The following is a 12,948-nucleotide window of genomic DNA, read 5'->3' as shown; positions in this document are numbered from 1 at the left end:
GTTGATCGACTGCATCTACGTTTTGATTATCATTCTGAATCCAATTCATAGTTTTCACAGCTTTTTGTTCAATATGTTATTTCTCTATTTTTTTATGAAACTTACGCACATTAAAGTTTTTTTTTTTTAAATGCATGAAGCAAGAACAAAATGTTTTTGTTTCCAAGCAGATACCCTGTTCTTTCTTTAGATATTTTGTATGTTCAGATATTCATATAACAAAATATATACAAATTCAAACCTAAATAGGGACACTTAAAAAGTATGATGTAAAGTTCACTTAAAGAAAACTTAAGTATACTTGCAGTATAAAACTACTATACTTGAACTAAGTATACTTCATAAAATAAACTTGAAGAGCATAGAACACATGTAGGAGTCTAGGGGGTTAAAAGCTTGCACAAATATTGAGGAGCCAAATTATTCAAGTCCTTATAAGTGAAGAAACTCTACCCAGCAAAGCATTATAAAAAAAAAAAAAAAAAAAAAAAAAAAAAATGTCTGACATGTCTGTCTTCCCACATGTTTGTTAACATTGGCATTTGTGTCCCCCCATAACTTTCTACAGGAAGCTAAACTTAATCCAGTTATTTGATAGATTTAACTCAGTACAATTCGAAATGCATGACATATTTTTACTCTGTTGTACTTTAACTCCAGCATGTGAAAACATAAGACACGACACAGAACACACTTAACGAACGTTGTGGTTTTATTTTGACAGATAGACAACGTCTTGGTATTCATATTACGCACATCCTAAGCACGGCAGATTTCTTGAACTGGGTCACTCAGCACAAGTCTCCTTACAAACCACATTTCTCAATGACATTAGGTTTTTTCTTGTTATATGATCGTTGTTGTAAATGCAGGGCCACGCTATGTACAATGTTTACATTTATATCGTTCTGTACAAAATGGAACTGGAGTCGTACGAACAATCGTTTGGGAGAACAAGAAATTAATATCATTCTTTTATACAACCCCGAATTAGGTAGAACACATCCGTAATTCTGCTTCACACTAAGGTGACATGCATTCACGACATTTATAAACCCATTGCACATTTTTACTTGTATCTTCTACAATCACATTACCTTTTTTAAGCAACAGTATTGGACTTTTGAATCAATATCATATGCATGTGCAAGTTAAGGGACTATTCAGCAACTTCTCACCACTTATCTGTAATAGCTTTATATTTTTCATTGGTCGTCTTTGAAAGACTTTACAATAAAACCTAACCACCTGATATTAAAGATCCAAAGGTTCATTCACGAGTTCCCCAAACTTGACCCTAACCTCAAGAGCGCACCATCAAGGCATACAATCACCCAAAGTCTTTATCCCATGGAGTTCCTGACTCTGATTAACACATGACAAATTATTGCAATTATAAAGTCCACATAAAAAGGTGCATTAAAGAGTGAAAACAGCAACAGAAGCAGACACAAATCAAAGCTTATGAGCGACACAAAGTGAAATCAGTGTAATAATCCAGTTTTACCAGTCACCATGCTGTCATTACAATTCCAGGACAGACAGTAAAAAGTTGCTGAATTGTCGTGTTAAATGGGACTTTGCACAACACAGCACAGCTATCACACAGTTACAGGCACAATAACCAGAATCATGATGCAGACAGTGTACAGTGGCTTTTTAAAACAAGAATAGCCCGCTGATGATGAAAACGCTCCGCAAATTCATCTCTACCTGCTCGCGTAACAACAGAACGAGCTTTAGCCCCTCGATTATAAGCTTGATTCACTAATCCAGATTCAGCATCAGTGGTAAATCACCAACATGCTGTGGTTATGAAACCAAATATTTTGTTGCAGTAGCAAGAATGAAACTGCAAATGGGCCAACTATGATCTTTAGCAGAAAAGCAACACACTTTCTTATGTCTGGAATGTAGTCAAATATAAATGTCACATATTAGACTTGAAGCAGCAGCAGCGATGCAACTGAAGGAAGTTAAAAACAAAAAACTAATTCATTTTGCCATCTTGAACATTATGATTTGGCTAATACACTCCACAATCCCTCATTTCTTGGAGCAGGAACTACGGAAATCATATTTACACCTTACAGTAATAATAATGTAGTATAGATGAATAGAAACGAATGGAATGATTTGAGTTCGATTTTAACGTCAGTAGCCCAGATCGTACCTTCATGCATGTTTGAAAACTAGTTTCAGGTACAGAGATGGGAAATTACTGGTCCACCACTGCGTTCTGTGAGCATTGAGGATGTAGTGTGATATTTGATATTACTAAGCTTCAGAGAAATGTTGTATGGTTTGATATGTTTTGGATTACCATTAAAAAGGAGGCTGATTTACTTTACTAACTATGTCTAAAGAAACGCAATGCTCTAAAACTACCACTATAATGATCGTGTAAATAAAATGATCACTTGGTTGTACCTAAAGATGCCCTTAAATGCCACAAGACTAAGGCTATTGGATGTCAAGTGAGATTTTTGCTAAACCAAGTCATGTTTTCCAATAGTGATACTGGATAGCACCAAATAATCAAATATGATCTTCGTCTTCACTTCCGTGTGCACTTTATTGGGGTAATCGTCTCTTCAAAGAAATACCACTGAGTATTTGGTTTTCTACATTTGCACCATTTGCTACAAAGAGAGCAGTAACTGAGAAAATAGCTGTATTGAATCTAATTCGAGGCCTGAGATAACCAAACCCCTGAGCTGAGATCAGTGTCAAAGTCAAGCGCAACGTCTCTACAGTATCATTACAGTAAATCAAAAATAGTCTGTTTGCTCCGCCTGTTACTGAGGTGCTTTTGTGAACTGTGGGAACTTTTGAGGGAACACATGACAAGCTTCAGTTTTGAGAAAACTTCCCCTTATCGGGGTCAAGCACCTTTTGAAACAGGACACAGAATCATACTTTCAATTGAAGGAAGTTTGAGGAATTAGAATTAAAATGGAATGAAATTCAGAGTCTGCATGATTGAACTGCAATTCAGTAAATTCCTCTCACTTTCATTTGAAATCAAAATCCAATCGAATTCATCTTCACACTCAAAAACTAAAAGGTGCCTATTAAATTCTTAACTTTGCTCAACTCTGCCCCCTACAGAGAGAGGAGGGAACATGATAGCACACTTAGAATCTGTTAAAAGGCATTCACTGTGTTAGAAAGAGGAAGAAAAGGTTTCCGGGGTTAAACTAGCTCATGCTGTGGCCATGTTCAAACGTGTAAGAAATGAAACATACAAAAAGCAGCATAGGCTAAAGTGGCCGGTAGCATAGGTTTAAGTGTTACATTATTAAGCGAGACATATTTCTCAATACCTCCTTTGTTGGCTCTTATTCATGGCCACGAGACAAAGTCAAGTGTGCACACTAGTGATTTTAGCACCTGCATTGTTGAGCTGTTAATACGGGCAGCAGTGGAACAGTACAGGTTCCCACATAGAGAATCACATACCTGCTAAAGTGTCCATAAACAGAAAAATGCAGTTAGAAGTGCTATAAAATTATCATTTTCATCATTCTTTATTTTTTATTTTTTTGGATAATGAGTTATGTTTCATGACAAAATATGGTTTTTGCGAGCCCTTACGTAAAAGTACTATGGTAAAAACTCAAATCACCATGGATAAACCTGCTATGGTGGTATTTTAAACAATATAATACCATATTTTTTACCCAGCACCATGCTATATGGATAGTTTTATGGATCGCCACCAATATCTCAACTATTTTGCATTAAATAAATGCATATGGAAAAAGTGTAGATTTAGGTGCTGTTATGGGTCTCCGTTTCTTTCTGAAGGTTTTCTACCTATTTAACCACTACTTTTGCCATAACTAGATCATTTTAAAGCTCCTGTTCTGATTTTAGAACACATATTCCATATAGTGTAAATACTCCATGTAGTCTTCCGTTTTCATTGTTATGCATTCTGCATGCATAATAACTTAAAAAAGCAAAATGCTGTTTAAAATGTTGACATTAGCATGTCAAACTGCAGAGTAAGTCAACTCCCTGTATGAGAAAGCACCACAGTATTACCTTCTCATAGCATCACTGAACCATGGTATTACCACAGTACCTTACTGTAAGGGACATTTGACTGAAATGAAAAAGGTGGGATGGATAATATAATAAATGAGAGGGTGAAATGCACTAACGGCATTTATAGTAACAGTACAGTGTCATCTGCAGGTGTGAGTCAGGACCTCCACATGAGATGATGGGAACGTCAGTCGGATGTTCAGAGAGGAGGAAGTTTCGGATCTGTTTCTTTCTCCGGAGATTCGATGTAATTGGCAGCCTCTTGTAGTTTTAACAGCATAGCCATCTGGGAAAAGAGCAGAAAATGGGATATTTCTCATGCAGTGTGCACTAATATGGAGGAAGAATAAAAAAATCAATAAATGTTTATCAACTAAAGAATGAACTAAGGTTTGAATTGTGCATATATAAAAAGCAACGTTGAGGAAGAAACTTAAAACAGTAATTAATCAGCTACTAATGACATGTTACTCTTTCTAAAAAAGTGTTGCATTACTTCTTACTAACTACTTTCTAAATCCCATATCAACCTCGACCAGCTGAACAATAATACATGGATAGACATGAAACTGTTCTTTCACATTAACAATATAAAAAAGCATGAATTATTCTTAAACTGACCAAAGTATTTAAACATTTTGATGTTAAATTCACTATTGTTCAAAATAGAATTGTTCACAAGTCTATATAGTATTTAATGCATTTATATCAGAAGTAACTGATTTTAATTTTAAATCTAATTTAATTTAATTTACTTTTTATTTTTTTACTTTTTCAAGGGAAAAGTACTTAAATTACAGTAATTAAGTAAATGCTTTTCTTTTGAACTTTCTATTCATCAAACAATCCTGAAAAACAAGAATGTCCACAAAAGTAAAGAGCAACTGTTTTCAACAAACAGAAAAAAAAATTCTTAAAGGGGCGGTTGATTATGATTTCACTTTTTGAACTCTAGTTAGTGTGTAATGTTGCATTATAAACAACGTCTGCAAAGTTACGATGCTCAGACGTGCATCTTTACAGGATTTCAAAATATTTGTTCAGATATATATTTTTTTTTTTCAGCCTTGATCCACACACTGACCAGTGGATCTGACTCGACGGAGCTGGGTGGTGTCTCCTTATGTGTCCGATCGTCTCCTGGTTGGCTGGGGCTGCCGGGGCCTGTGCTCGGAGGAGGCAGGTGGAAGAGTTTAGCCTGGTCTTGCTGAGCAGACGGCCAGGGCAGAGACCCTCTGACCCACTCCACCGGATCCTCCCACACCGACTTCTGCCCGTGAACCTGCAGACGCACACATTCACACTCATTCAGCCTAAAAACGGGCTACTCAGATAAATAGGAAGTGGCATAAAATGAATGCACATCTTTTTCTTTACATTCAGGCTTCTTTGACTCACCTTAATGCCATCTTTGGCTCCTTCCTGCAGGTATGGGATGATTGAGTGATTCCAGAGATCTATAAACCACGTGCGGAATTCCTCTACCGTAACGGGACAGGACAGGAAGAAGCAGGGACCTAAGCAACACCGATTGGACACGCATCGATGAAATGATCACTTCATTAGGCACACCGAGCTTGTTATTGAAATAAATGCCTCCTCATCCTCATCTAATAATTGTGCTAACATACAATAATGAAAATTACCAATGAGGAAATCGGAGGTGCAGTGTTTCTCCAGGAAGGTGTGGAGGTGGTACCAGAGTCTGGGCACCCAGTCCAGCACCCGCAGCAGATCTTCATTCTTCATGCTCCTCGGATCCTCCGCCTCCATTAGTTTTCTGTGCAAGTAACGTACCAGGAACCCGTTTGCTGGCTCCACGTTATTGGAAAACATCACCATCCTGTATAGAGGGAAATATATAAAACAAATATGAAAATTGAGAAATAGAATACCGTTCATTTTTTTTTAAATAATAATAATAATTGTATCCAGTAAGGATGCATTAAATTGCTGAAAAGTGTAAGTAAAGACATTTACAATGTTACAAAACAATATATTTTAAGTAAACGTTGCTCTTTTGAACTTTCTATTCATCAAAAATTCCTGAAAAATAAGAATGTCTACAAAAACAGTAGAGAGCAACAGAAAAAAAAAGATTAAAAAAAATCTTAAAGGGGTGGTTGATTATGATTTCACTGTTTGAACTTTAATTAGTGTGTAATGTTGCTGTTAGAGAATAGACAACGTCTGCAAAGCTACGAAGCTCAGAGTTCAATGCAAAGGGAGATATTTTCTCTCTTTAGAAATAAGAAATAAGAAGATAGAAATAAGAAATCGCTATTTAAGGACTACAAAAATATTAAAAATGTGACATCACTAACCCTGATGTTAACATAAACCCCGCCCCCATAATATATAACATAGCAAATAAATATAATATAATATAAGAAATAAAAAGAAAACAGATAGAATAGAAAAAGAATAGAGCAAGCGAGTGTTAGAGGTATTTTTTGCTTTTGTTAATTGTATAATAAATGAAAAGAAAACTGATAGAATACAAAAATATTAGAAAGCAATGTTGAACAAAACCAGCAGCAAATGAAAGGTAAAATATGTTTTTTTTAACAAAGCATGATCATGTTACACTGCACCACAAAAACACAGTCCTGAGGTGCTTTATTTTGAAATAATGACCAGCTGCAATAATAAATATATCAAATAAATTACCAAATGGACATGCAACTTTTATTTATAGTGAAATTATTTGATATTTTATATCTTTTATGTTTGAAAAAAGGAGACGAGAGAGGAAACTATGCTTAAAGCGCATATATGCTTAGAATTGTGATTTGTGACTATTTGTTTTAAAGGCCATATTAGGCATAATAAAGTACACATTTTTAACACTATGAAATATGAAAATTAGGCATCTTTTTGCAGTTTATAGGTAGTGTGAAGGTAAGCACATGTTAGTCTCGCCCAAAGTGACAATCAGAACACAAGCACGTGATCCTCAGTCAGTGTTCCTCACTGACACTCGACAGCAAGACGAAAGCACCCACCTGAAGCTGAGGTGTAGGCCATGGTTAGGGGTCATCTTCACTGGCTGGTTGGTTGTCCCTATTATATATGGACTGAAAAAGAGAAACAAACCAGCTCTTATCACCTTTAAGATGACTGGAGAACCCATCGGACATTTCGGTGTAGACTTTCCTAGACTCACCATTTATGATATTTACAGGTTAAAGCACCATTAACAAGTTCACTGAGGGATGCTGCGTCATGCACATCATCCAAGATGATAACCAATGGGATCTCAGCTGTGCTGCTCTCCCGATCGATCTGATTGGCCAGATTGGCCAGATAGAGCTGAAGGTCCTGTTGGGATAAAAAGAGGTTATGTCAGGTCAACTCCAGTCACACTTGTTTCTGTAGCACTTACATACAGATTGTTTCAAAAGCAGATTTACAGACACAAGAAAAAAACAAAAAAGACAAATTCAATTGCAGCTGTAAATTGTAAAAATAGAAATTGCCATAACATTAATTTCTTCAGAAGACGGCAGTGACATTTTGCAGCTCTATTCAGTTGAGTGTTGATTTCATTTAGTTCTATTACTAAATTAATGCTGCAAAGTGAATCAATTATGAAACTAATTTGATTCAGCTATAATTTGATTCATAAAAAAGTCTCACTACTCACAACGCCAAGCTTCAAGAGTAAGACAGAAGTGTTTTATTATATATGTATATTACAAGATATATTAACATTTAATATGACCATTAAAGCAAAAACAGTAATATTGGGAATATTTTTTTAGAATTTCAAACAACTGTTTTCTATTTTAATATACTGTAAAATGTAATTTATTCATGTAATGTGCAGCTGTATTTTCAGCATCATTCCTCCAGTCTTCAGTGTCACATGATCTTCAGAAATCATTCTAATATACCTATAGACCAAAGTGTTATCCAGCTCAGTCCAGTTCAAGTTTTGTTCTCATCCGACCCTGTTAATATTAATTATGAATAATACAACTGAATATTCTGAAGATTATAGTGCATATGTTTTGGTTGTGGTGTACCTTGCAGGACTGGCGGTGCATGTTGAAGGTGGTGGTGATGGCGGGTGTAGCCTCTCGAGCGCTGCGCTCCACCAGGTATTCGGCGAGCCGGCCGGTGAGGTAGGTCTTCCCTGTGCCGCTGGGACCCGATAAGATCAAGCGCCGGTGCTTGAGCAGCAGACTGATGTAATGCTGCATCATGGGCTTGGGGATGAGCGTCTCAAACACCAGAACATCCACACACTTCTCCTTCAGTCCTGCAGTCAGGCCAAACCGTGAAACGTCAGTACAATACAGATAACATGTTACAATTGCATTTACAACTAGTCTTATAGATGCTTTTATCCAAATGACTGACATTTACAAGCAATCAGTTGAGTTTCAAGAGTAAGCCAGAGGTTTATTGTGGTTATTTGGAGGTATAATATAACATATATATTTTTTAACATATAAAAATGCTATCTTTCGACTTTAGTAAAATTATAATAATAATAATAAAAAAAAATTATATATATATTTTTTATGTTGAACAGGATGAAATGGCACACAGAAAAGAAGGAATGCAAATGTGTCAAATAAGCATGTTTTCTTTAGTCTAGGTGGTTTATAGCATCACACCGCCTCAATAAACAACTTAAGAGTTGGAGCCTGTGCTTAAAATAACGCCTAGACCAAGCCCAGAGGAGTCTGGGTAATGGCCCCAATTCCCTGGGTCATATATCAGACCGAGAGAGCAGGAATGATGGGATTGTGGAGGTGTTCTGCTGTTCAATCACACCTCCTGCTGGCGGCTGTTAGACTGAGAGACATTAGCGCTATATTGCTCTTCTCTGGAGAAATGAGTTATGAACATCCCTCTTTCGCACTGGGGGTATTTGCATTTTTTGTTGACGGTTACTGAAGATGGAAATGTGAAAATAATGGCTCACAGTTGATATGGAAAAATACTGTCAGTAAAACAATTTGAAACTTTATGAGCGCTGTAAGAAATTCTAACTATGCAAAATGAATTTCAGATGAACAAAAATAAGCAGAATAAATTGTGTCCACAATTAAGTAATAGCAGACTAGTAACTATACTCCAATGCAAAATGCTGCCTTGACAACTATATAAAACAACAGTTTCATTTAAAGTAATAAAATGACTAAAACTGAAATAAAATTAAAAACTAAAAAGGAATATTATAAAAAAAAAAAATGACACAAAATAACAAAAAGTAAACTATCAATAACTATAATAGTAATATAAATTAAAATAGTATAAAATAATACAATCATAATGGTAAATATGTGTATGTGTAAAAACTTCAAGAACATTTATTGTGTCTATATAGCAATAATATATACATACATTGTTTGTAATCACAAGAAACTTGCAATTATTCGTTTTTAGAATTTTTGTGTGTGTGTATATATATATATATATATATATACACACACACAGTACAGACCAAAAGTTTAAACAAAAGAAACATTACTATTTTTAATGTTTTAAAAATAATTTTACTAATTTTAATGTTTAAAAAAAATAATATTATGATATATTATTACAATTTCAAATAATTGTTTTTAAATTTATTATACTTTAAATTATCATTTATTTCTGTGATGCAAAGCTGAATTTTTAGGATCATTATCACATGATCCTTTAGAAATCATTCTAATATGATGATTCATTATCAAAGCTGGAAACAGTTCTGCTGCTTAATATTTTTTCAGAACATGTGATACTTTTTTAGGATACTTTGATGAATAAAAAGTAAAAAAAAAAAAAAAAGAAGCTATGTTTTTAAAATATAAATATTTTGTAATAACAATATTCACTGGTCAGTAATTTGGGGTCAGTATTTTTTTTTCTTTCCTTTTTTTAATTAAATCAATACTTTTATTCAGCAAGGATGTGTTAAATTGATAAAAAGTGATAGTAAAGAAAATATATTATTAGAATATATATTATTAGAATTTTTTATTTTTATTTTGAATAAATGCAGTTCTTTTAAACCTTTTATTGATCAAATATATTAGACAGCAGAACTGTTTCCAACACTCATAATAAATCAGAATATTAGAATGATTTCTAAATGATCATGTGATCGACTGATGTTACATGTGACACTGAAGGCTGGAGGAATGATGCTGAAAATTCAGCTTTGCATCACAGGAATAAATCATTTTTTAAGTATATTCAAATAGAAAACTATTATTTTAAGTTGTAATGATATTTCACAATATTACAGTTTTTTCTGTATTTTGATCAAATAAATGCAGGCTTGATGAGAAGAAGAAACTTCTTTCAAAAACGTTGAAAATAGTAATGTTTCCAAACTTTTGGTCTGTACTGTATATCTTTAACAATTATTATTACTATATATATGTGTTCATCAAACAGGTTTAAGTGTATAGCATGAGTTGACCCAATAGCTACAGTAAAAGATCAGTGTTGGAGTTGACGTTTCATTGCCAGCCAGAGCCTGAAAACACTGACCTTTCAGAGTCACGCTGATGCAGGAGGAGCCTTTAGAGAGGCGCACAGGAGGCGTCTCGGGCGGCTGCGCTCCCAGAATCCTCTTCAGATGGCTCAGGCTGTAGCTGTAGATGGAGTCCTGAGAGAGAGCCAGACTGGAGCCGGGGTCCACCACCGATAAATACTCCTACAGACACACGGTGACAGGAGAAGAGCTTTACACATTCACAAAGCATTTCAGACATCAGAAGACTGCAGACGGCACTCACTTTAAAAGCCTGGATAACTGCAGAGTCCAGAGCAAACCAGTCTGTCCGTCCGCTGATTTTAACTGTGCCTATGAAAAACTCCAGCTGTTTCACCTCCTACCAATGAGACATTTGACTTTAAAACGTTACAGCAGATCATAAAGTTGTTAACAGTTGTACAAACAACGTTTATATAAATAATTACATTCAATATTTAATTTTAATTTCTAAATATAATAAATAAATAAATAAATATTCATATTTTCTTTATTCTATTAAACATTCTTTTAAACTAAAAAAAAACATAACAAACAACAATATAAATAGAATATATAAAATGGTTTAATGTAATAATAATTGTTTTTGTAAGCTGAAATAAAATAAAATAAAACAAAGATTAGATTAAAAATATAAAAATATAGTCTTGACAAGTAACTAAAATAAAATAAATTTAAGTTGGAGTACTATATTATTTAAACTGAAATACAAATACCTTAAACCTACATATAGATACAACAAAAACTAATAATGTCAAAGCACATGTAAAAATGAATAAAACTTATTTTATTTTTAAAAATGTGCTAATTCTAAATATTTATAAATAGGCTTCTATGTATAGAAAATATAATATACAGAATAAAAACAATACAATGACAACTGTAAATAACACTGGTATGTAAATGCATAATAGTATTCTGTATAGTATGTGGCCCGTCCAATCAGAATTCAGAATCAGAAGTATTTGTTTTATGATGTAGAATAGACTCACGTCTTTAAATAGGTGCTGATTTGGTATGCGAACCAACACTCTGACGAGACTTTCGTCCTTCTGCAGAGTTGTGGTGGGGCTGTGAAAGACATCTGTGAGACGAACAGAAACCACAGTGAGAAAGCGTAGAATTCAAGAAGGTTTGGATGTGAGCACTCCACATTCAGTGCATGATATCGCTGTGTGTATATGTGTGACCTGGGTAAAGCTCATTTTGCCCTTTGCTGAAAGATGACACCGATTGCCGTGGTGATGTGATGCCCAATGAACTGAGCCCTGACGACTGGGAGGCGGAGCTTGGAGGTCTGGAGGAGGGGCCGACCGTCTTCAGCTGGTCATTCTCCGCCTTCAGGTTTTCCACCGTCATCTGTCAAGGCATTTATTAAAGCAATTTTTTAACACAAGCATTACATATTTAATATCAATTTTGTATCAATATCAATATCAATTAACTAGTGTGTCTAAATAATAATTATATATATATATATATATATATATATATATATATATATATATATATATATATATATATATATATATATATATATTACAATTATTAAAAATATTATTTGTATTATTAATAACTAACCATAACAACATATAATATCAATAACAATAATAATAATTTTGAAATTATTATTAATTTAACTATACACATATTTTATGTTAATACTAATACATCTAAATATATATATCACTTGCAATTATTTATTTTTGTGTTATTAATAACTAACAGTATACCTATAGAATTAAACAATAAAAATAATAATAATAATAATAATAATAAAAAGATATATATATATATATATATATATATATTTTTTTTTTTAATTAATATTATTATTTTTATTTATATTTATATATATATATATATATATATATATATATATATATATATATATATATATATATAATTATTATAATTATTAATTTGTTAATAAAATGTTACATTAAACAAAATTTTTTATTTAATAAAAAAAGTTATGTAGTCAGTGTTTACAGCCAAAAGCAATTTCACAAAACCCTCAAGTAGACGAACTCTCAAAAGTTGAGTTCATTTAATCTAAAATCTCAGGCTTGAAATCAGTTGTACAGGCAAACAGAAGCCTGCTCATGAAGCGATGTTCCTCTGAAGATCTTCTCACACACACCTGCATGTTGGTCATGGCCTCCTGCAGCTGCTCCAGCTGATGGGCGGAGCTTAGCGCCTCCAAGCGGATGTCCGTCAGCTTGCGCTCTTTCTCCCACAGTTCTGAGCGTAACTCTGACACCACTTTCTCTTCGTGTTCCGTGTCCTCATGGCCCTCGCACGATCTGCCGTAAACACCAACGTCAAACCTTTAACAATGAAAGCTGAATGCTGTGTGATTCCAATCAGCTTGTGAAGAACCTCAAGAGCTGTTTTCC

The 12,948-nt window shown here is 34.0% G+C and overlaps 1 protein-coding gene across 1 annotated transcript in view; it reads right to left on the bottom strand.

Moving 5' to 3' along the window:
- Positions 1–694: 694 nt before the first annotated feature.
- The window catches only part of LOC128016017 (neuron navigator 1), a 52,928-nt gene continuing 40,674 nt past the window's right edge, over positions 695–12,948 (bottom strand). The window contains exons 18-29 of the mRNA XM_052600322.1: positions 12,693–12,855; positions 11,740–11,908; positions 11,542–11,633; positions 10,794–10,889; positions 10,546–10,711; positions 8,082–8,317; positions 7,220–7,374; positions 7,059–7,130; positions 5,700–5,896; positions 5,452–5,570; positions 5,138–5,335; positions 695–4,339 (exon numbers count right to left, since the gene is read on the bottom strand). Of these exons, the coding sequence (XP_052456282.1) occupies positions 4,253–4,339; positions 5,138–5,335; positions 5,452–5,570; positions 5,700–5,896; positions 7,059–7,130; positions 7,220–7,374; positions 8,082–8,317; positions 10,546–10,711; positions 10,794–10,889; positions 11,542–11,633; positions 11,740–11,908; positions 12,693–12,855 (1,750 nt within the window). The 3' untranslated portion in view covers positions 695–4,252. The remainder of the gene's footprint in view (positions 4,340–5,137; positions 5,336–5,451; positions 5,571–5,699; positions 5,897–7,058; positions 7,131–7,219; positions 7,375–8,081; positions 8,318–10,545; positions 10,712–10,793; positions 10,890–11,541; positions 11,634–11,739; positions 11,909–12,692; positions 12,856–12,948) is intronic.

Source organism: Carassius gibelio, chromosome A6 (assembly GCF_023724105.1).
Source record: "Carassius gibelio isolate Cgi1373 ecotype wild population from Czech Republic chromosome A6, carGib1.2-hapl.c, whole genome shotgun sequence".
Classification (NCBI taxonomy): Eukaryota; Metazoa; Chordata; class Actinopteri; order Cypriniformes; family Cyprinidae; genus Carassius; species Carassius gibelio.
Note: the sequence above shows the minus strand (reverse complement) of the source record. Positions and strands in the feature narration are given on the sequence as shown.